The following is a 25,111-nucleotide window of genomic DNA, read 5'->3' as shown; positions in this document are numbered from 1 at the left end:
GTTTAAAGCAAGCCTCAGCAATAGTGAGACACTAAGCAACTCAGTGAGACCCTGTCTCTAAATACAAATGGGGCTGGGAATGTGGCTCAGTCAGTGGTCAAGTGCTCCTGGGTTTACCCCTGGTACCAAAAAAAAAAGAAAAGAAAAAGAAATTGACTAACTGGAACAAAAATATTTGTACAAGATTTTTATGCTTGGAAACCCCGTGCATGATTGTGAGGTTTGTGCAAGACTAAGGCTAAAGAAGTAAGGTCACCTAACTGAGCTGAGTATCAACTGAGTGTAACTTTTTGGTGGGGAAAGGAGAGTATCACTAAAGTACTTGCTAAAAATTTTAATATAGCATAGTCTTAGCTATAACATACAGAATAGTTCACAGTATTCTTTTATTTTCAGTGCTGGGGACTGAACCTAGGACCTCAGGCATGAGAGGCACGAACTCTACATTGAACTACACCCCAGCCCCACAAGTGAAATGACCCCATCAGATTGGGATGTGTTTGTCAATGTTTGTGAACATTCTGTTAAATTTGTAAATATTTTCCATTAACATACTTTGACTTTTTACATCCCCAGTGTTTAACTTTCCAGGCATAGAATTATTTGCTTTCTATTTCCTATATCCTATTTCTCAACAGTCCTAATTAATAATAAATAACAGATAAATAACAGATAAGTACAAATGCAAAGTTTCACTGTTACATCTTTTTAAATGTGGTTAAGGATAAAGGGAAATTAACAATTAAAAAAAATTATACTTTATAAGAAAGAAAAAAAACAGTATACACTTGATGCTAAATTGTGAAGTAGAACAAACATCTCATTCCTAGAAATGAATAAGGAAAAAAAGACCCTAATGAGGAAATAAGTATGGAATACATACAGGCAATTCACAGTAGAGCTATGAAATGTCAAGTATTAAGAATGAGAGGGCTGGGGATGTGGCTCAAGCGGTAGCGCGCTCGCCTGGCGTGCGTGCGGTCCGGGTTCGATCCTCAGCACCACATACAAACAAAGATGTTGTGTCTGCCGAAAACTAAAAAATAAGTATTAAAAAATTCTCCCTCTCTCTCTCTCTCTCTCTCTCTCAAAAAAAGTAGCTATTAAAAAAAAAAAGAATGAGAGTGCTGCTGCATCAAAAATTAAACAAGGATATATTAAAACAGAAAAAAAATCATATTTAGCTCATCTGGCAAGTATTAACAAGATGGTCAGTAGCCAGAATTGGTAAGATTGTGGATAAAAGAAAAACTGATTCACTATTTGATAATAAAAATATGGTATGCCTTTTCAGAAGGCAAATGAACAGTATTCTCTAGTTTTAAATGTACATATGCCATTTTATGCAGAAGTTCTACTTCAGGGTAAACATCTTGAAAGAATATACTTGCTTAAGTACTCAAAGGTTCTACATTTATAATACCACTTTCCCCACCTACCACACTGGGGACTGAACTGCACATGGTAGGCAAGGACTCTACCACTGAGCTATAGCCTTGCTCTAAGTTGCCTAGGCTATTCTTGAACATATGAACTTCCTGCCTTAGCCTCGTGAGAAGTTTGGTTTAGGTGTGCAATACTTCACCCAGCTCCACAACACTGTTTTTTATATTAAAATCTAAAAATAATCTTTTAACGTGTATCTCTGAGGGAATGCTTATTAATGAGGGGGCAGTCATACTATATAATAAAAAAGAAAATGTCACCCACAGAACACGTAAAGAGCTTCAACACAAATTAGGTTGAATAGTATGAGCTCGATTTTATATAGGCGATAATTATACATTTAATTTTACAAATGTTTTTATGCATATGATAACCCAGAAAAATTACTGGGAAGCTATACACCAAACTATTGTTAATGATGGTTATCTATGAGGAAAATTAGTGTATGGGAAGGGAAACAGGGTAATAGACAATATGTTTAAGATGGAAAGTCAAATTCGATGCTATAATGCTTTTTTTTTTTTAAACAAGAAGGATGCAAAATGAATAATTTCCTAAAAAAAAAAAAAAAAAAAAAAAAGCTGAAATCCAGTAAGTAATTAGACATGAATCTGGTTCAAGATTTAGATTCAGAAAGCTGTTGTGCTCCTGCTCATTCTAAATAGGAACTTTGGACGTCTTACATCATGAAAGAAGTCAACCTAAGATAAAATGGCATCAGAGAAATGATAAAGTAATATTCCAGATCTTTATGGTTTCTTTAATAGGAAATGGAACTATTTGTTTGGCTTGTTAGTGAAGCCAAAAAAAGGCTTAGTTTTAGAATTCCCAATTTTCTTTTTCTTATTGCTAAGTTCCTTTAATTGTTGTCTTTTGAACTTGGTGCAAAGACTGCTTCACAAAGATCTCACTGAGAGGTCCTTTTGTACCTCCACCTGGTGCAATCTGCATAACCTTTCAGATGATCACTCTTACCCCACACTGATATCCTTACCACCTTGACTGTGTTCAGATCTCCCTTCACTGGGCCTTCCTTACTATGGTAGGTACTGTAGGCATCTTACTGACCTTCAATGCTGCACAGATTTTCTTGTTTTAGACTTTCTATTCCTTTCTTCAATCCTGTTCTAAGCCCTGAACCCTTTATAGCTCTCTGATTCTACAGATGCCATCTTGTTTCTTTGAAGCTCAACTTCTATTTGTATAATCAGAAAGGAGAACTAACTTCAAGTGGAGTACAGAATAGGGTAGCATCTGAAGCAGAAAAATTTGAAAGACATATTTTAGGTTCAAGGGATGCATTTTTAAAAAGCTTATGAACGGGTTTAGTTAAATTCAGAAAACTACCAACACCTATTACAAAGTATCAGTAGTTTATGGCCTTAACTCTGCATAGATTTTCAATTTCCCACAACAAGAAAAAAAATTCTTCCGACTCCCAAAGGTCATTAAGAGGGTATAATTATTGTCCTGGGAGAACTCAATACATAGCCACTAGCTCTAAGGGAATTTATAGATTTTTTTTTTAAACAAACATTACTAATTCACCATCTCTTATTCAATCCAAAACAAATATACATATTATCTTCCCCTATTTTCAACTTTGAATATCTCCTCCAACACCTGAAATCTCAGGTCCATTCATGGAATTTAAAAATTTACAACTCTTATTTAGAAACAATGTTTCTCAAAATTCTAGGTATGTTATGTCATACTTCTTTATTTCCCCACTATAAGACCATCGATAATATTTCCCCAAAACACTAAAAACTGCAGTTAACTGTATATAAATGATTTAAATCCAGATACCCTGAAACAAGAAAGACTGCCATAATTCTACTTAATCTGAATTTATATTTTTCTTACCTGGAAGGGGCCACCCCCACTAAATTAGGGCCTAGTCCTCTGAACAAGGAGCGAGGCCCTTCTTTTTCCAAGATCACCCTAAAAAAGACAAAAATTACATTAGAAACATTCTAGGTCTGGTGCTTCATTTATTTTATATAGCAAAGCTAGAACCTAAATCTGTTTGTATTATGTTAGGCATTTCTGTCTAGTTTTCCTTACTTATAAAAATCTATTTTTTTAAGAAACAGCACAAAGTGCTGAAGACTGGCAATCAATTTACTAGCAATAATAAAAAGAACTCAATTCAGATTCTTTTCTAAAGAAGATTTTTATATATTTATGCTACTCTTGTCTCAATCTTCTCATTTTAATATTTTTATTTTTAACAGAATATTCAATTCTTAATTAGAAATGTAAATTCCTAAAAAAAAAATGGTTTTGAGGCTTTTACTCAATATTGAACAAAACACTTAGTACTACAGTATGATGGTATCCAACCATTCCAGTGAAGTATTATGGCAAAAATCTATCATCCTAACACCTTTTAGGGGACTGGAGTTTTTGACTGCTATCACTTCTCCTCCACTCAGTTAACACTTCCTATACAGAATACTAACTGTATAAAAGACCTCATTGTTTTATTTACTTTTTTGGTCCTGGGATTGAAATGAGGGTACTTTACTACCACCGAGCTGCATTCCCAGGCCTTTGTACTTAGAGGCAGGGTCTTGCTTGCTAAGTTACTAAGTCTGGCCTTGAACTTGCAATCCTCGTGCCTCAACCTCTGAGTTTTTGGGATTACAGGCACACACCACCATGCCCCACATAAGGAGGTTGTAATGACTAGACAGAGAGCAGAAAGTTTTTTTTAATTCAGAGTTAACAGACTAGGTAAGTTAAGTGACTCACAAACATCTCTATGCTTAAGAAAGATCTCTCAAAGGCAGCTGAGTGCAAGCACCTGAGCTGAGGCCAGACTTCTCATTCAGAGCCCAGTGGTGGCAGATGACTAACTGTGAGACCAGAAAGTATTTTTCTCATTCATCCAAATTTTCAACAGTAAATAAAGGTAAACAGTATCTCTTTATTGGGTTACTATGAGGATTGAAAAATCATACATAAAGAGCTTTTGGGTTTAAAAAACTGAGAAACTGAAACAGAGCCCAGAGGGATTCTCCAAAGTTCCTGTGAGAAGAGAAAGCACAACTATTGAAAAACACAACAACAAAAAAAATGTATCAAGGAAAAATTTTAATATTAAGTGATAATAACTATCAAGGTCATATTAAAATACTTAGTGATCAGAAGAATTTATCTGTAAACATGGTATTTTAATTCAAAATTGTTAACCATTTTATTCTACCTATTCACGCACTTAAATAACCAAGTTTGAAAAAGTTAAGTGTGATGAAATCTTTTGGTAGCAAAAGTAAACACAATGAATGAGCTTATTTGCTTCTAGAAAATAAACACTACTGAACTAAGTTCAAACAGATTAAATCCAAGTGAGCTGATAAGGGAGACACACAAGGTTTTCAGTTATAAACTCAACTTTACCTATGTAAAACCTATTCTATTCCATTAGGGATTATTATTTCTAATGAATTATTTCTGTCACTAAGTTTGTAAAAAAAAATCTTTTAAAACGTGACAGAATATAAACATGGGAATCACAGAAAAACAGACTAAAAGCATCACAAGTACTGTGCTCTCACTTTAGGCAATGGAGGGGTCCAGGAGACACGATGCGGTTGACGCTAGCTCCAGCCATGGTGTTCAGCTGAACTTCAGAGATGTAGAGTGTCACAGAAGATGACTGTAGCCGTGTTTTTACAACTTCCAGTGGACATGTCAGAATGGCTCCCACTGTGCCGCCACATCTACAAGACAGGAGAAGGAAACCCATCTCTTATCAGGACACACTCCAGTGCTGTACCCCAGGGCCCGAAGCTCTGCCAACCTACTGAACTTTAAAATTTTTAATGATTTTAGAAGACTAAATGATGTTTTTTTTTTTTTTTTAAAGAAAGAGTGAGAGAAAGAGAGAGAGAGAATTTTTCTTAATATTTATTTATTTATTTTGGCGGACATAACATCTTTGTTTGTATGTGGTGCTGAGGATCGAACCCGGGCCGCACGCATGCCAGGCGAGCGCGCTACCGCTTGAGCCACATCCCCAGCCCCTAAATGATGTTTTAAAGTTTCATTTATTTAACTGCATATAAACACCATAAACTGCTACAAGGAACTGAGCTTACTACTACCCAAAAACACAATTAGCTAAAGAAGATTTCAAATCATAGGTGCTTTTACTATAATTCACCAGTAAGTCATATCACATCACACCTTTGAATATCTTCTCAGGGTTGATGATTTAGAACTCCTTGCCCTTGTACGACTTGTAGCTCTCTTGAAACCAAGACCATTATTTGAAGTATATCCTATCTTTCAAATGTTTTTTTTAAAACTAAAGAAATGGTTTTCTTGAATTTAAAACTCAAGAAATAAGTCACTGATGGATAAGTATACGTGTTTCTTCCTACAGTGAAATACTCAGAAATATTTCACCTACAAAAACCATCAGGCAAGCTTCACAATCAGTATGTGTTAGGTTAAAATGCGGAAATCTATGGAAGATACGTACACTCAGCTAAAAAAAATCCACTTTAAAAAGACTGATGGTCAAAAAAAAAAAAACACCAAATAAAAGCTCTTAAGAAATTATTAAACATGTTAAAAAGACTGGTAAGCCATTTAAGTGTTCCTTTTAAGACAAGAATGGAGCATATTTTTCTTTAACATTTTTCTTTTAACATATCATACTAGCTACCCAGTGAAGCGCTGAGAACTGCTTTCTAACCACAGAGGATGGTGACTCAGCACAGTTCTCACTGCAGTCAAACAAAACACTGAGAGCCAGAGGTTACCATGGACCTCCATGAGGGCATTGAAGGAAGCAGCAAGGAATACACTAAACAAACCCACCCCCAGAACTAAATACCCATCTAAACCTATAAGATATGCAGTGTACCAGGAAAGCAGGCATGGCAGCAGTAGCACTACAAATAAAATTTAAAATAAAAAATGCATTAAATGAGATAAAGAATGATGTAACAGTACACATCACCAAGAAAATAGAAACCAACTGTATGCTGTTGATCTAAGAGTGAAAACTTTACACAACAAAACTACTAACATTAGAGGACATGGATTCATAACATAAAACTTGACCTTACACTTCACACCATATCTAAAAATTAATTCAAAATGAATCCGAGAATTAAATGTAAAAACATGGAACTATTAACACTCTTAGAAGAAAAAATCTTTTCAGTTTGGGTAAGAAACAGCTTTCTTAATTACCAAAAAAGCATAAACGAATCATTAAAAAAAATCAAATTTGGACTTCATCAAAATGAAAAGACAAGCTAAAGATGAAAAGAAAATTATTTGAAAATCATAAAATCATATACCTGATAAAGTGCTTGTATTCAGAAACATGAATAACTGGATAATAACTCAATAAAAAAAAGATTTAACATTTACCAATGATACACATGGATGTAAGTAAAGAGAGCTGTCATCTGGGAAAAGCAAAGCAAATCCATAAAGAGCTATGAAACCACGATGGCTAACATTAAAAAAACTCACAATACCAAGTGCTGATAAAGAGCAACTAGAAATCTTGCACACTGCAGGTGGGAAAGCAAAATGATACACCCATTTTAGAAAATGCAATAACTTTTCTACAGAGTTAAAACATACAACTGCCACACAACTCTGTAATCTCACTCCTAGGGACTCACCTAGAAGAAATGAAGATTACTTCTACACCAAGACCTGACCATGAATGTTTATAGCAGATTTACTTTTAACAGCTAAAAAATGTCCATCAACTGGTGAAGGACAAATAAATTGTGGTACATCTACGCAATGGAATACTAATCTACAAAAGTAACAACCTGGATGGATCTCAAAAGAATCATGTAAATTGAAAAAAGGCTTTAATTTTCTGACATTCTTGAAAAGGCAAAACTATAGGAACAAAATGAGATCTGAGGTTACCACAGGGTGGGGGAGGAGGGAGGAACTGACCGCAGAAAGAATGAGGGAATTCTTGGCATGTTCTACATTTTTATTACAGTAGTAGCTTTAGGACTTTATAGATTTGCTGAAATTCAATGAACTGTACATCTAAAGGGTGGATTTCATTGCACGTAAATGGTAGTATGATGAATCTAAAAAAGAAATCCCAAACTCTGTGAAAACTAATAGGAATTGCTAACATATGAACTACCTGGAGCTGAATACATATACATATATTTTTTTTTGGTGGGAGGGGTTCCAGGGATTGAACTCAGGGGCCCTCAGCCACTGAGCCACATCCCCTATTTATTTTACATTTTATTTAGAGACAGGGTCTCACTGAGTTGCTTAGAGCTTTGCTTTTGCTGAGGCTGGCTTTGAACTTGAGATCCTCCTATCTCAGCCTCCGGAGCCTCTGGGATTAGAGGCGTGTGCCACTGCGCCCTGGCTGAATTTTTTTTAGTATGTGAAACATTTAATAAACTTAATATTTACATCCACAAATAAAAGACACATAATGAGGATCTTAACTGTATAGAGATCGGTACGTAACACTTGGGTTGTCCTGAAGCAGTTCCACATTATAAAATGCAATCCATGTGCAGTTTAGGGGTGGCATTCTGGTATTTCTCATGCTGCTATTTTAAAGTAATTATTATATAAAACAAAATCATCAGAATTGATGTAGAAAACAAAACAATTACTTCACTATTCATTTAAAATTCCGGTTTTTGAAAACAGGATTAACCTCCTTGATTTATCTCTCTTCCATGTTGAAAATCTCAACTTCTAAAGAAATATGCCCCCACATCAGAGAATGCCAGAAAAAATCAGCAGACACAGGATTTCAGTGAGGCCAATGGAAAGGGCCTTAGTAAAGAGAAAGGCATGCAGAGGGAAATGTCAAAAAGCAGCAAACAGTTTTGCCACTCAAAATCCCAGATCAAGGGAACCACATATTGCAGATAGAGATAAAGCAAAGAACTAACAGAGAATAGGCTGACAAGCTGCACAACAAAGGCAGGATGCCTAGGTGTACATTTCCTTTACAGAATGGAGAGGAGGAAAGGGAGAGGTATATGGGCAGGGGCCAGGATGGGGTCGGGTGGGGTCAGGAGACAGAAATGGAACACAGAGACAGATACACACACACCTGATGGGTAAAACTATATTCCAGGGCAGAAGCCTAATTCTCTGAAGAACACAGGAACACAAAAATTTCCAAGCTCAGGATTAAGAAGTATATTGAATGCCAAACCACTAAGCCAGGTGCAGCAGTGCACACTTCCAACTCCAAGGACTCGGGAGGCTGTGACAAGAGGATAGCAAGTTCAAGGCCAACCTTGGCAATTTAGCATATACCTGCAGACAAAGATATATTCTAGCAATTGCCTACCTTGTGCCCTTTTCTTATACAGCTAATTAAAAGAACAAATTAAGAGAATAAACTAAAAAAGAGGACATAATTGGACTCAAGAAAAAATAACCCAGGCTCAAGAGAAAGTGCCCACAAAAGGAAGTGAAATGCTAGGCTCAGAAACAGCCAATACTAATGGTCCTGGGATATCATATTTCAGAATGACAAAGACCTTCATGAAGATAAACTGGGCTGGGGATGTGGCTCAAGCGGTAGCGCGCTCGCCTGGCATGCGTGCCGCCCGGGTTCGATCCTCAGCACCACATACAAACAAAGATGCTGTGTCTGCCAAGAACTGAAAAATAAATATTAAAAAATTCTCTCTCTCTCTTTAAAAAAAAAAAAAAGATCTTCATGAAGATAAACTAACATATAACCACATGAAAATAAATATTCGAGAATGAATACTTCCACATTTAAGAAAATGTTTTAAATAGGTGAAACTACCTCTGAAGGTGGGGAAGGAAAAGAAGTTACTCAAGAAAGAAAAAGTCAACAGAACATAATTTAGCTCTAGAGTTAAGTTGTATTTGCACTGTCAAAACTAAAATAAGCACTGACTTCAATTAACAACAACAACAACAAAAAACAGATCACATTTTAACTAGCTATATATTCAAAGGTGGAAAGAAGGGGGAAATGTCAGTAGTGCAATATAACTTAAGAAAATCCTTATCTACCAGAATAGAAAGTTGATAGGTTACAAATAAATTGGGGAAAAAAAAAAAGTAATAGAGCCAGGTGGTGGCACATGTTTGTAATCCCAGAGTCTCTGGAAGCTAAGGCAGGAGGCCAGCCTCACCAAGTAAGATCCTGTCTCAAAAAAATAAAGAGAGGGGCTGGGATTGTGGCTTAGTGGTAGAGTACTTGCCTAGCATGGGCGGGACCCGGGTTCGATTCTCAGCACCACATAAAAATAAAGGCATTGTGTTGTGTCCATCTAACCTAAAAAATAAATGTTAAAAATAAAATAAAATAAATAAAGAGGGCTGGGGCTGTAGTTCAATGGTAAAGTGTACCTGAGTTAAATCCCTAGTACTAGAAATCAAAAAAAGAAAGGGAGGGGGGGCAATAGAGCATATTTAGACGCATGAAAGAAAATTCCAAAACAGGTTAGGAGTTATAAGATATTTCTACTAGGAAGCAGAAGTGGGATGGGGCACTGGGGAATATAGTTTTTATTATCTTTGGTCAGCTTACCTCATGCATATGTATATTTTTTAAAACATTTTTTATCAAAATTATAACTATCCATTTTTAAAATCACCACAGAGTTTAAACTGGAAAATATGTAGTTGATTGATGTTTCTGGGACTCAATGAAAGCTCACATGAAATTTTAAGAAAAAGTGCTGCGTACAGTAAGTATGTAAATAATGTTTGATCCAGAACACAATCTAGAATCTGGATCACTTCTCACCATTTCCACCCTGGCATCTTACTGATTAGGAAGGGCAGGGAAAAAAACTGTCCTGTATTGTTATTTATCACACATACTGTGTCAACTATAAGAGGTATTTTTATGGGGTGATCAATTTAGTGCAAAAGATTAAATCAGCGTGCTACTTAACTGAAAGGCAAGGACAATGCATTCTCAACTTTACATTTAAATGAACAAGAACACCACTAAAATATTAAATATATATTTTTTATTTAAATGAATCTATTGGATGAGGACAGGACAATTACTCTAAGCCAAGCAAGTAATATGTAATGACAAAGACTGGAACTGGTGTTCCAGTAGATGGTGTTCCAGTAGATGCCTCTACTCTCAGCTATGTGGGAGGCTAACACAGGAGATTATAAATTGGAGGCCAGTCAGGGACTAAGAGACCCTGTCTCAGAATAAAATTAAAAAGGGCTGAGGGGGACTAGAGTCATGACTCAGTGGTAGAGCACTTGCCTAGCATATGTGAGGCCCAGGGTTAAACTATCAGCAACACATATAAATAAAGATCCATTGACAACTAAAAAAATATTTTTAAAAGGCGGGGGGAGGGGCGCTGAGGATGTAGCTCAGTGGTATGGCACTTGCCTACATGTACAGGTAGGTCCTAGGCTCAAACTCCAGCACTGCAAAAAATAAAAAATAGAAATAAAAATAGAAAAAATTCTGTATCAAAAAAAAACCCCATAGTATTTAACATTAGTTTTATTCACTTCGACAAAGAAAGTTTCATAACAATGAATATTAATTTAAATATTTTATGTTGTTTACAATAAGCAAACTCTTCACACATAATCAATAACATTTTTTAAAAAACAAGTTAGAACTACATAGAACGTAGTGAGGCTGAAAAGGAATCCAGAATCAAGGGGAAAAAACTGCAATCAAGAAGACTGGCCAAAAAAACCCTAAAATCACCAACAGTCTCCAGTGAGAGCAACAATGCACACAGCAGCCTCCAAGTTTCGCCAGCCTGAAGCCGTGCTGGCCACGCGTTCTCTGCCCATCTCACCATTCTCACCACCCCCACTGCAAGTGCCACAAAGCAGCCCTCATCATTTCTCGTGTTTTAACTGGTCTTGCTTTCCTCCAGGCTAGCACTACGTACTGATTCCATAGATTATTAAAGAACTGTTTAACATGATTATCACTAAACATTTATAAGATATTTTAGAACTATTAAGACTTTCATGTTGCCAAATTGTGCCATGAAATAATCATGTCACTTCAGTAAATTATTGGAAAATAGATACACTTTCAGCTTATGTAGAGCTAATTAAACCAAAGTTTTGGGAGTGTGGTTAGTTCTGTAGGAATTTACAAGTGTTTCATCTACTTATTGCTGATTGTATAAAATGGAGATCAAGGCATGCCAGCAGCCTAGTTTCTTAAATACTTTCAGCCCCTCTTGAGTAAAGAGGTAACCAAGGGGCTGGGGCTGAGCAGTAGTGCACTTGCCTGGCATGTGGGAGGCACTGGATTCCATTCTCAGCACCACTTATAAATAAATAAAATCAAGGTCCATCAACAACTTTTTTTTTTTTTGTTTAAACTAAACACAGTGTAACCAAGAAATGGTTTAAAAAAAAAACATAAAAAACCTTGTGTGGGCTGGGCAAGGTAGCACACATCTATAATTCCAGCGGCTTGGGAGGCTGAGGCAAGAGGATCTCAAGTTCAAAGCCAGTCCTACTGTTGAGGCACTAAGCAACTCAGTGAGACTCTGTCTCCAAATAAAATACAAAATAGGGCTGGAATTGTGGTTCAGTGAATGAGTGTCCCTGAGTTCAACCCCTGGTAACAAACAAACAAAACATAAACCCCCAAGTAACCTTGTGCAGCAGGGTGCAGTGTGACATATCTGTATTGAGGCAGGAGGATGGCAAGTGCAAGCAGCAAGACCCTGTCTCAAAATAAAAATCAAAGAGATCTAGGATGTAATTCAGGGAAGAGAACCACAGATTCAATCCCCAGTAGGAAAGTGGAGCCTGGGAGACCTTATGCAAATAGATCTCATAACAAATAAAAATACTAGAGGTCTCAAAGAGTTCTCCCACACAAGTGACTGCAGCACAGGGGGCAGCGGCTGGGGGTGGGGAGACAGGCAAGAGAACCGTTCACTAAACACAAAATAACAAGCAATGTCAATTTCAACCATGATGTCAAAAGTCAGGAATCCCTAAATTAAGTGTGCAGACATAAAATTCTATCTGCTGGACAGCCCCAAATCACTGAACTACTGGATGCAGCTTCTCTTTGTCTTTAAAGGACTTTTAATACTCCATTACAATTTACTAGCTAAGGCATTTATCAAACTATGGAATAACATTAAAGATTTCATTAAAATGTTAGCCAAACTTAAGGAGTTTTAGATCTTGTAACATGTGGTCTGTCTCTAAAATCCTGTAAAAATTAAGGAAGTCTTACTAAAAGCATTTTCCCTTAAGTATTTGTGTTTCAGCAAGAAAATACTAATTTTTGAAATGGCGAAGGACATTTTCTATCATTTGACAAATTAACATGAATTGCTGAAAATAAAAGCCTATTTAAAAAGGTACATGCAGTATTTCTGATGCAGAAAAAATTAAGAAGCTATTCCTATTTTAACTGTTACAGCAAAATCAAGACCTAATATCAAAGACTGTATTAGTAGTTACCATCACTGATAAAATTGGAAGCACAGAAGGAAATCTTATCATACAGCCTTCACTCAGGACAAAACCCACCATCAGACTGAGGAGTAAAAAATCCACTACAGAAACAAAACCCACTGAGGGAATGTGGTAAAATTAGTGTTAAAGTAAACCTCCTCTGTAACTACTGCTTGCTTCTTTGCTCTCCACTGCAAAAAATCTCGATTGTCTACTTTTTGTCTCCAATTTCTCTCACTTCAATCAGACTTGCCATGGAAACAGCTAATCAAAATCACCAAAGGTGCCCCATTGTCAAATTCAATACTAAGAGTTCTCAGACATCACCTGAAATGACAGTGACATTTGAAAGTTCATCACTCACACCTTCCTAGACACTGAAAGCATGCTTCATCTGGACTTCAAAACTCCACATTTTCTTGGTCACCTCTTCTACTTTACTGGTTCCTCCTCTCCGAACTTCTTTTACTGGAGTCCACGGAGGTTAATCCTCTGAAATCTTCTATACTCATTCCCTTAATGACATCATCCAAGCTTATGCCGCCATCATGTTCTAATGATTACTTAATGTATCTCAGGTTCAGATCTTTTTCCTGGCCTCCACACTAAATACATCCACCTAAGCAATTGCCTTCTGGACCTTGCTACTTCTCAAATTTACCACATCTAAAGGTAATCAATCTCTCCTTTTCCCAACCTTGTTTGTTCCCTCTGCAATTATACCCATCTTGGTTGACAGCAATTCCATTCTTCCAAGTGCCTTAACTAAGAACGTGTAAGTTTTTCTTGCATCTTCTTTCCCTTAAAACTTTATGTACAATAAGTCACAAATTTTAACTCTGCTTTCAAAATTTAAGAATTCAAGCACAATGTCTAGTACCTCCAACCCAGTAAAAACCTCCATTATCTCTCATCTGGATTACTGAAAGCTAATCATCTCCCTACTTCTACCCTTGCCCCAGGTGTTGGCTCTTCTAACACAGTAGCCAGGGTCAGCCTTTAGGTCTTGCAATGTCTCCTTCTACTTCAGGAAAAAGCCAAAAGTTTTCTAATGGCCTAAGACTCTATTACTCTCATTACGGTGCTCATGCCTTAGGTCTTTCCCAGCCCAAACCCTCGGCATAACTTATTCCCACCCCTCCAGGCCTCTGCTCAAATGGCAATTTCTGTATGATTCAAACGCTTCCTTACTTCAACCTTCGTGAACTCCCACTGTCCCACTTTTTGTTGCCACCATTTCCCTCACAGTATTGAATAACACTATTTACTTGACAAGGTGACCCTCCTTTTTGGATAATTGTTTATTCTTCAATACTACATCAAAATGGGACAACTGGCAGGTTTTTAGAGGCTAGCTGTAATGTAGAATCTGAACTACAAAGGAAAATGTCAATTTTCCACAGCTATATTAAAATCCATTGGTCTATCTAATACTACAAATCGATCTTTTACTTATTTATGACTCCACTGTAACATATATTGGTCATTTGAAAAATACTGGTTCAGTGGATTAAGCAGGTCTCCATATGTTGATACATTTTATCAATATAATATTATTTACACTTTCTTAATTGATATTATTGACATTGTTATCTCATCAGAAATATCCTTAGGCATTAGGAAGCTGTCACACTGGAGATGGTGGGTCAATTCAAGATTTTAAAAATCTAATTTTTACTTAAAAACTAGTTTTAAAAACTAGTTTAATCATTGACAACAAATAATATGAGTGTTTTTCTTTAAAACTCTTCCTTTTGAGAAAATATCTGCCAAAAGGGTCAAGTCAAAACAGTCTCTCAATAGTTCTTTTTTTTTTTTTTTTAATATTTATTTTTTAGTTCTCGGCAGACACATCATCTCTGTTTGTATGTGGTGCTGAGGATCGAACCCGGGCCGCACGCATACCAGGCGAGTGTGTTACCACTTCAGCCACATCCCCAGCCCCTCAATAGTTCTTTTAAGTAAGTCTGTTTCCTCTAGGAAAAAAAGAGATTAATTCGGCTTTCAACTGAAGACAAATACTGAACCACACTTTGGAATGCAGGAATAGGCTTTAGGCCCATTTCCCATTTTGACACAGTGAATGTTAAATAAAGATGTGAATACCAGGGTCAAGATTTAATAAAATTAATAATTATTACCCCCTCAAGAACACAAACTGGCCTTTCAGTTGTGTTTTTTAATTTCAACTGCTCCAAGATGAAGAAGACAATGACTACTAGTTCAGTCATGTGCTGCTGCCCTCACACAGCATAGCTGTTACACCACCAGTGCAAACTTCAACACATTTGTGAAAGGCAAACAAGGCCTTAGTATTTTACTTTTTACCTTATTTTTATGTAGGGCTGAGGTTGCCTAATATGTGCAAGGGGCACATAAAATAAAGGTTATTGTGTCCACCTACAACGATTTAAAAATACCAAAATACCAGGGAGCCCAGCCCCAGCTCCAGCCCCAGCCCCAGGCCCAGCCCCAGCCCCAGCCAGTATTTGAATGAAAATAGTTTTAACCTATCAGACCACCAAAAGGGTCTTGAGAATTCTCAGGAGCCCCAGGCCTACACTGCTGCGCTACACTAATCCATTTATAGGAAATAGCTTCTTTGAGAACATTCTATATCAGGATAAGCAATTCCCCCAAGTTTTCTAATCTATTGGTAAGAATGAAAGAATATTTTTAGAAGGAAAAAAAAGGGATATCTGAAAGTTTGTGTCTCCTCAAAATTCATATTCAAATCCTACCCATTAAGGTAACAGTTCAGGATGGGCTGGGCCCTTGGGAGGTGATTAGGTTGGGATCGGTGCCCTATAAAAGAAGAGAGCTAGCTAGGCCCTTCCACTATGAGGACACAGTGAGAAAGTACAGTCCGTAAGAAAGAAAACCCTCACCAGACATAAGAATCATACCTTAATCTAGGCTCTAGAACTATGAGAAATGTTTGCTGCTTATAAGTGACCTGACTTACAGTACTGTATCACAGCAGCTCAAACGGACTAAGACGCAGGAAAAGGAGAGGTAGTAAAAATTGAGAAAATGGGAAGAGGGGGAAAAAAAGCATGAACAAAGTATAGTGGAAATAATCTATATAAACTATACTTTAAAATACCCTAATTCTGCCTTGAGCATACAAAGAAGTAGATGAAATTAATTTAACAAAAATCATAACATAGGAGTTTCTTATTAAATTAAGTGTTTAATAAGTAAAAGAATTCTGATACTAAAATAAACAATTTAATAGATAATCTGCAATAGTACTAACTACAATTACCTAACCAAGGACCTTACAAACTCTGAATATTAACTCTGGCAAAAGCATAATGAGACCAAAGGGTGTCTTAAAGAAAGCACGAGTTATGCATGTGAGTGTGTCACCCAGACCCAAGGTCCAGTGCTGATCTGCTTCAAATGTCCCGATTTAAAAGTACATTTTAGAGATATAGGAATAAAAAAGGAAGGATCACAGCTGAGGTTGTGGCTCAGTGGCAGAGTGCTTGCCCACAACCTGTGAGGCACCAGGTTCAAGCCCCAGCACCACATAATAAGTAAAATAAAGGCATTCTGTTCAACTACAAAAAAAAGACTATCTGAATCAGTCCCTTCAAAATATGGAAAAATACTGAGATATAAGTATTTGGAAGATCCTAATCCAAACTGGAAAATTAGTGCAATAATGCTAATATTTATTTAAAATATATGTGCTCTATTTTTAACCACACTTGAGGGCTGGGGTTGTGGCTCAGCATTAGAGCCCTTGCCTAGCACGTGTGAAGCACTGGGTTGGATCCTTGGCACCACATAAAAATAAAATAAAGGTTATTGTGTCCACCTACAACTAAAACAAATATTAAAAACAACAACAACAATATTTGATATATGAATCCTCAATGTAGAGAGACAGAAATGTTAGAAGCTAGAGAAAGGTCTTAGATATCAAATAGCACAATATCATTTTACAGATGAAGAAATGAAAATCAAAAAGTTTGTCCATTTTTTACCCAAATTAGGGAGGGGAAAAAAAAGTGGCCAGAATTGGGTCTGTGATCTCTTAACCTTCAGGTGTCACAATCACATCTATTTACATGACAAAAAATTACTTGCATGACAAGACATCTTTACTGTTAAAGAACATATATAATACAACTGGATTAAAAAATAAATAAAAAGATTTATGGGGCAATAAAACATTTCAGAAATATGGAAAGCAAACTGGATCTCACAAATTAATAGAAAATGTTTTTCTGACAGAATAGTGATTGGCCTATAAATGAAGTACAATAAATATTTGTTGGATGAATGTGTGCCAACTAAGAAAGTACTGCCATCATTGTAAATAGAGTCCACATGTCCAACTCGAAGCAAGACAACATAAATAGAACTCCGTATTTAATATTCTTAAAGTGGCTGATCAGGAAACAAATGATAGTCTTCAAAGATATGATGTTTTACATGGTTACATAAGTGAAAAAGTGTCTTAACACAATTCACCCGTAACGATTTTTTAATAAAATTAATCCTACAGATAAAAGTAGCACTAAAAATTGCTATAATTGACAGCGCGTGGGGCACGCCGATGATCCTAGCGACTTGGGAAGCTGAGGCAGGAGGATCCCAAGTTTAAGGCCAGCCTCAACAATTTAATTAGACCTGTCTCAATATAAAAGGGAAGGGGGGCGCTGGGGTGTAGTTCAATGGTACAGCGCCCCCAGATTCAATTCCCGGGACCCAAAATAATCAAAACAAAACAAAAATGGCTATAATTCTCCAAATAATTTGTAAGGAACATATCTAACGGGGAAACTAAGCAAAATGGCTGTAGCTCCCGGGCTGGCAACCAGGTAGTGCTCATCTTGTGCACACCCACTGTAACTACCGACCTCTTTATTTGACCTCTCTCTACCCCACTTTCTCCTTTGAGCAGCAGAAAAATAGCGAGTTTGTGCAAGAGGACGGGTCTGCCCAGGGGTGGCGGGGGGACCTGACTTCAAGGGCAACGCCGGTTTGCACGACGTCCCTCAACTCGGAAGGAAATTTCCAAGAGCTCAGGAATAACCCACAGCTCCCACGGGCTAGAGAACGCCAGCGCCTCGGCGGCCCCAGCCCCTCCGGCGGCCCCGAGCGCCGCCCCCGCCTGGCGGGGCCCGGAAACCGCCGCCCGAGGTCCGAGGCGGGGCGTGCGCGACGTGCGGAGGCTCAGCCCGAGCCCCGCCGGGCCGAGGCCAAGGCGGCCCCGGCGCCCATTTTGTCTTCGGCCTCCGCATTGCCCGCCCGGTACCCCTGGGCACTGCGACCCCCGCAAGGTCCGGGGCTGGGCCCCCACCGGCGCCACATCCCGGACATCCCAAGGCCGAGGGGCCCGGTCTGATCCTGGGATCCGGATCCGAGATCTGAGTCGTCCTCGGCCGCGCAGGCCTGCGGACCTGGCCCCCGCCTCAGCCGCTCCGCAGCCCGAGCATCGCCCGGGCTCCATCCTGGGCCTCCCCGCCCGGGCCTCGCCTCCCTCCCCGCGCAAGGGCTGGAGCGTCCCCGGCCCTCAGCCTCGCTCCCAGCCCCCGGCTGCACGCCCCGTCTGGACCTTACCCCCCAGCAAACAGATGCACCAGCGTGTCCCTCTGGCTCATTCTCTCTCCTGCATGTCCTCCGGGCGCTGAGGCGGGACGCGGATCCAGGTGCCCGCTATGGCCGGCGGCTTCGGTCCCCGAAGGAGCCGCACGATGCCCCCGGGACAGCGAGGGGAGCTGGCGGAGTCGCAGCTGCAAAAGGAACCCTGCGCAGCGCTCCCTGCCGCGCTGCAGCTGCGCCGCCGCTCGCTCTTAGGGCGCGCGGAGCGGGGCGTGGAAAGTCCTGAGTCCCTACATAAACAGAGACTCCCATTGGCTCCAGCGGAGTGACGTCACGGGAGCGGCATGCCTCTTTCACGTGATCGCTAAGAGGTTCCTCAATGAAAGGGGCCGCGAGGCGGGGCCAGAGCGCGTGCCCGGAGGATAGTAGGTCGCGGCGCCCCCGCACCTATTCCTCTAACCCGGAAGGCTGCGTCGCGCCTCCTGGGCCTGCGCTGAGCGCCCGGCAGATCGGGGCCCGCTCTCCCCCACCAGGAGCCAGGAAAAACCTGGGTGCGGAGCCCACAAGTACATATACTTTTGAAAAAAATTAAACGGCTTTATGACCCAGTCATTCCGCTGTCAGGCATTTACTTGAGAATAACACACAATGCTTGAAAAGGCTTGTGCAAAGATACTCATGCACAGCATCACAAAGGTATAGTATTGCAAGCATGCCTTGTAGTAGGAAAACTTGGGGGGAATCTTTGGGGAATGGAGAGAGAAATCATGGAACATTCCTTCTATGGAATAGTATGCAATGGTGACGGGTAAATATGGAGAAAAAAATCTTGAAGACGTAGTAAGTAAAAGGCAAATAAATTAAAGGTTTGTTGTAGAAAGAATAAACTGTCCATTTACTCATTATATGGATCAATAAATGTTTCTTATATGTATACATAGGAGGGTCAACATCAGTGGGAAAGACAATTATTTCTCCAGAACAGTGGTTAAAATTTTTAAATTTTTGTTAGTAATTATTTCTGAGACGTGCAGACAAGTCCAGAAAATAATACCAGACACCCAATGCTCATCATCCAGACTGAACACATTTCAATATTTTTACCTCTTTACCCATACAACTGCCCTTCCACCTTCAAGGCCTCACTTTTTGCCACCCGCTGGAATTCTCCAGGACCCACCTTCCTTTTCTTCCAGGGTCAATTCATGAAGGCTGAGCTGATGGCTTTATTTGTGTTCCTTATGGGCTCCTAAATTCCTACAAAATGTTCAGACCTCAAGTGCTCATCTACACCACCTTAAAGTATTAAGTGTGTTAAAATATTTAAAGCACTTAAAACAGTGCTACGTAAGTGCTAGCTGGAATTATTGTTTGTGTTCTTTTACTGCTTTGTATTCTTTTGTTTGCTTTTTAAGAAACAAGAGTCTAAGTTTCCAAGGCTGGCCTCAAACTCCTGGGCTCCAGGAATCATCCCACCTCAGCCTTTCCTGGACATGGGATCTACAGGTGTATGCCCCTTTCCCTGCTCTCTATTCTTTGTGACAGAAATAGCAGCTCGTATTTCTTTAGTACTCACAAAAGTTCTAGGCTCTAAGTGAAACATTTTATAACATTCTCTTATTGTACTCTCACTAATCTATGAGGTAAACAATATAATTACCCTAGTTTCACATGAGGAAACAAATGGCTTTAGGATAATTTTGTGCCTTGCCCAAGATTATCAGTTCATCCCAGAGAAGATTGGACTTGAATTCTGTAAAATCTGATTCCAGAGTTTCAGTTGGCAATGTAATCGCTGCCCATTAGAGGGAGAGATCTGGGTAAAAATAGAAAAATAGAAACAAAAATTGATACCACTGGCCATTGCCAAAAAACAGTTACATTTATATAAAAGCTTTATTGAGATACAATCCTCATCAAATTCACTTTAAACTGCGTGACCTAATGGGTTTTAATATATTTTCATGGTTGTGCAAATATCACTGCCACCTAATTCCAGAATAATTTCCTCATCCCAAAAGCAACCCTGTTCCTTGTTAGCAGTGACTCCCATTCCCCTTCTCTTCCCTGGAACCCACACATGTATTTTCTATTTCTATAGAGATAGAAAATGAATGATTAAATGAATCCTCCACTCACTGTGTGGTCTTTTTGTCTGGTTTCTTTCAGTGAACAATGTCTTCTAAGTTTATTCATATTGTAGCATGTATCAGTACTTTAGTCCTTTTCATGACAATTTTGTTTGTCCATTCGCAATGGATGGACTTGTGGGTTATTTCCACTTCGAAGCTATCAAATAATGCTGCCACGAATAATTGTGTACAAGTTTTTCCATAGGCATACATTTTCAGTTTCTCCTGAGTATATACCAAAGAGTGCAGCTTTTAGGTCATCTGGTAATTCAACATTTAAACTTTTGAGAAACTGTCAAACTTTTCCGAAACACCATTTCAGGTGAATTTCTTTTAAGGTAATAGCTGTTGGTCCACGTTTTTTGACCTGCCGTAAGAATTATGTTTAATGTTTTTATGAAGTTTCTGCAACTGGTTAGAAGGGAGTCGAAGTTCTTCTTCAAGGCAGTAACGATTATTGCCTTGAGCAAGGACAATTCGTAAGTGGCCGTTTCCTCTTGAACCTCGTTCAGATGCCACTGTGGAAGCAGACTCTGCCCTTGCAAGTTCAGGTCACAGGTGTGGGTGTGGTTGCTGCAGGCCTCCTTCTTGCCGGGATTGGAGGGTTGCGTTGTCACCCATGCTTGCTGCGATTCCTCCGCAAAGCCTCCTGCAGCTCTTTTATAATCTTCCTTCCTTTTTCGTCCTGGCTGGAGTACACCGCGGCGAGATTCCTTCGTGATCAGCCCTTGCTCCTGGCACACATCAGCCTCTAAAGGCTCGTGCAGGAGGAGGACCTTTGGGAAGTGGGTGGGGCTGAGACCGCACTCCTCCAATCAGACGCATCTTCACCTCCGAGCGTCCCCGTTTCTGCCTGCCCAGACGTCTTCTGGGAGTTGTAGTTTCTAAGTGGCTATGGGAAAAAGGTTAGTCTCGGTCAGGGTGGTCACAACCCCAAACCTTCCTCTAAACAAAACAAGCTTCCTGTGAAGTAAGGGCGGATCTGGTTTTGCAGATTGGTTCTGTTTTCTAATTTTATGTGCTAAAGGCTTAGAGACGACCCTAAACGATTCTCTCGGTGTGTGAGGGGGTGGGGGGCATGCTAGAGAGCGTAGGTGGACTGATGCCCGCTTGCCCTCTGCTAGTCCTCCAGGTTCCGAAAATTCCTGTTAAGTTTCAAGCCTTGGAACGACAACGTCAGTTTTAAATGTTTGGTCTTTTGCTACTGTTGTTGTTTAACCTTGGATGTATGCTCTTTGCCAAATATCATTTTATATATATTTTTTTCCATTTTGCTTTTAACAATAAACAATAAATTCAGAAATCCGTCTACTCAGCGGAAGCAAAGCATCGTTAGCAGCTGTGGGAATATTCTCATGGGTACTTCATCTCAAAGAGCTCCAGATTTCTACACCATTTTTTTATGACCAGACACTAACTATTTATGATTTTTAAAAATTTGTTGAATTATAATTAACCTAAGTAAGCTGCACACATATGTAAAGAATACCATTTGATATGCCTTGATATGTGTATACCTGGAAACCGTCCCTGTAATCCAGGTAACCAACGTAGCCATTACTTTGTAATCTTTCCAATTGCCATGGACCCTCCCAGACACGCGCTACTCACTACTTGCTATGTCGCTACAGATTCATTTGTATTTTCCTAGCATTTTGTTTAAACCAAACCACAGAATATGTCTCTTTTGTTTTGTTTTGTTTTCTTCTCGTTGAGTATAATTATTTTGAGATTTACTTATGCAGAAGCATGAGATAAAAGGTCATTTCTTCGTTTATGATGGACATTGAGGTTGTGTGCAGTATTTGGTTGTTACAAACAAAGCTGCAATGAATAGTGACTTGCACGCCTTTGTGTGGACCTGTGCTTCCAGCCCTCTTATCTACAAGGCATTGTTGCATACCCTTGCCAAGTATTTAAATTAATACTCTCAAAACCATTGTAAGGATTTACCATTTTATAGTTGAGGAAACTTAGATGCAGAGAGATTAAGGGATTTGCCTGGAAAAGCCAACTAGCAAGAAGCTGAGCTGGAATACAAATCTAAGTATTCTGGCTCCAAAGTCTGGTCTCTTATCCTCTATTCTCTGCTATCTCAATATATGTATTTTTTGAGAATATAAGATGTAGTTCCTACAAAAACCCAAAAACTGGAGCTGGGGCTGTAGCTCAGAGTGCTTGTCTGGCTTGTGTGAGGCACTGGGTTCAATCCTCAGCACCAATAAAAATAAACAAATAAAATAAACGCATTCTGTCCATGCACAACTTCAAAAAAAAAGAAAAAAGAAAAAACGTTTGGAAAAAACATCAGAAGAGAAGGTGCTGAAGAAGAAAAAAATGGGCAATTATATCTGAGTCCTGGATGGAAAATCACAGTGCAGTTGCTCCTTAATGCAGGTTTTATCTCCTGTTGAGCTGCCACTCCCATCCGCCACTCAGTAGCATTTAGGTTCGGTGATGTTTAATGGTGCTTAGATATACACCCTGGTGATAAGTATATGGAGGTAGTATGAGACAGATAAGGAGCTTTACTTGGAAAAATGGGTTTTCCCCATAATGAATCAACATTTTCCTTGTGGAAAACACTCTCTCTGTCCAAGAGCGTGTCCCAGGAGCCACAGGAATAAAATCCAAAAAAAAAAAAAAAAAGAGAGAGAGAGAGATTTTTTCGACTTTCCTGGAGAAGAATTAGAACTTTGGGGAGATATTACAAAGGGAAGCATAGATTTCATTGAGATAAGAGTACAATATATGTTCTTTTACCCAGACATGCCTGGAACTTCAACACTGTGATACTAGAGAGTAATACCCTTAGGCATGGGGGTTTAAGTCAGTGGTAGAGCCCTTCCTTGGTATGCACGAAGCTGGGGGTTCAATCCTCAGCACTACCCTGCCCCCACACAAAAAAAGGTAGTACCCTGCTTTCCTGCTTGAGAACCCATCTAAGGGTCTCATCCAGGATCCTTTTTCTGAAACCCAATTAATTTTTGGCATTTAGATCTTGCCTTCTAACATTAATTCTTGGTTTTTATTGAAAGTAACAAACTACCCAATTCAAAAATGGACAAAAAAACTTGAATGACATTTATCCAAAGAAGATATACAGATGTCAATAAGCTCATGAAAAGACGCTTAATGCTTCTCATCAAATGCAATGCAAATCAAGGGCAATGCAAATCAAGATCACTGTGAAATGCTGCTTCACACACACTAAGATGGTAATAAGCAAACAGACGAAAGAAAAAAGGAAAAACCCTCAAAATATCAAGTGTTGGCCAGGACGTGGAGAAATTAGAACCCTTTCTCAAGAAGTTAAACATAGAAGTCTGATCCAGCAATTTTACCTTAGGGCATATACCCGAAAGAATTGAAAGTGAATCCTCAGGAGATTCTGCATGCCAAACTCACAGCTAAAGAGTGCACAGCAGCCAGAAGAGCGAAACATCCTGTCAAGCTGTCCGTCAACAAAGGAATGGATGAACAGAATGTGACTTATACATACAATAGACTGTTATTCAGCCTTTATAAAAGAAGGAAACTGACACAGGCTACAACAGTGGGGGGGGCACTTTAAAACAAAATATTAAGTGGAATAAGCCTGACACAAAAAGATAAACCTTGTACAATCCTGCTTATAGGAAGTACCTAGGGTAGTCAAAGTCATAGAGAAATGAAGAAGCATTGTGGATACCAGGGACAGGGAAGTGGAGTAGGATGTGACTGCTCAGTGGGTAGAGTTTCAGCTGAAAATGACAGAGAAGTTCTGGAGAAGGTGGCAAGACAGTTGCACAATAAATAAAATTAATAAATAAAATTACTTAATGCCACTAAATTGTGCTTACTAGTGGTTAAATAGGCTGTTTGATGATATGTATATTTTGCTACAATAAAAAATAACATAGGAATCACACGATTGTTGTAAAGCAAATATACAGTGCTAGAAAAATTATAAGGAAAAACATCAGTGTCCCTACCCTATATACCTCCTGTCTTCTCGTTTTTGCTCTTACAGGTAACTACTTTAAACTTTTTGCTTTTTATTTAATTTCATATTTATTACTAATAGCAGTTTATGGTGCTTTTCTTGATTTCAGACATTGTCTACTCATTTCTGGCTATCATGCATGCAGATTAAGTTTTCTTCATTTTCCTACTCCCCCTTTACCCTGCTCCATCTTTCCCAAAACCTTTAAGATCTTGCTTTCGTCCCTGGTTTGGAAAATTCCATGGCAAAATGCCAGGATGTGGGTGGGGTCTCTTCATTTATTATACTGCATACCCAGTGGGCCTCATTTATTGGCAGGAAATGAAAATCTGGAGATTGCCCTTGGGCTGTTTTCCATGGTTTTACAAATGTGTACTAGCTTAGGTCTCTCAGCTCCCCAAATTGGAAGGTATATTTGATATTTTTCTTCCTCCTTAGTACCTGACACAATATTAGCACTGGGTCAGCACCTGGGATCAAGAGCCATTGGTGGAAAAGCTAGACTTCTGGTTTGACAGCAATACTGCAAGAAGCAGCACTG

At 39.0% G+C, this 25,111-nt stretch overlaps 1 protein-coding gene across 1 annotated transcript in view; it reads right to left on the bottom strand.

Annotated features, from left to right (window-relative positions):
• Slc25a36 (solute carrier family 25 member 36) overlaps positions 1-18,710 on the bottom strand; it is a 32,228-nt gene extending 13,518 nt beyond the window's left edge. The window contains exons 1-3 of the mRNA XM_026385002.2: positions 18,472-18,710; positions 5,010-5,174; positions 3,313-3,390 (exon numbers count right to left, since the gene is read on the bottom strand). Coding sequence (XP_026240787.1) covers positions 3,313-3,390; positions 5,010-5,174; positions 18,472-18,512 — 284 coding nt within the window. The 5' untranslated portion in view covers positions 18,513-18,710. The remainder of the gene's footprint in view (positions 1-3,312; positions 3,391-5,009; positions 5,175-18,471) is intronic.
• Positions 18,711-25,111: the final 6,401 nt, after the last annotated feature.

The sequence above is a fragment of the Urocitellus parryii genome, chromosome 2 (assembly GCF_045843805.1).
Source record: "Urocitellus parryii isolate mUroPar1 chromosome 2, mUroPar1.hap1, whole genome shotgun sequence".
Taxonomy (NCBI): Eukaryota; Metazoa; Chordata; class Mammalia; order Rodentia; family Sciuridae; genus Urocitellus; species Urocitellus parryii.
Note: the sequence above shows the minus strand (reverse complement) of the source record. Positions and strands in the feature narration are given on the sequence as shown.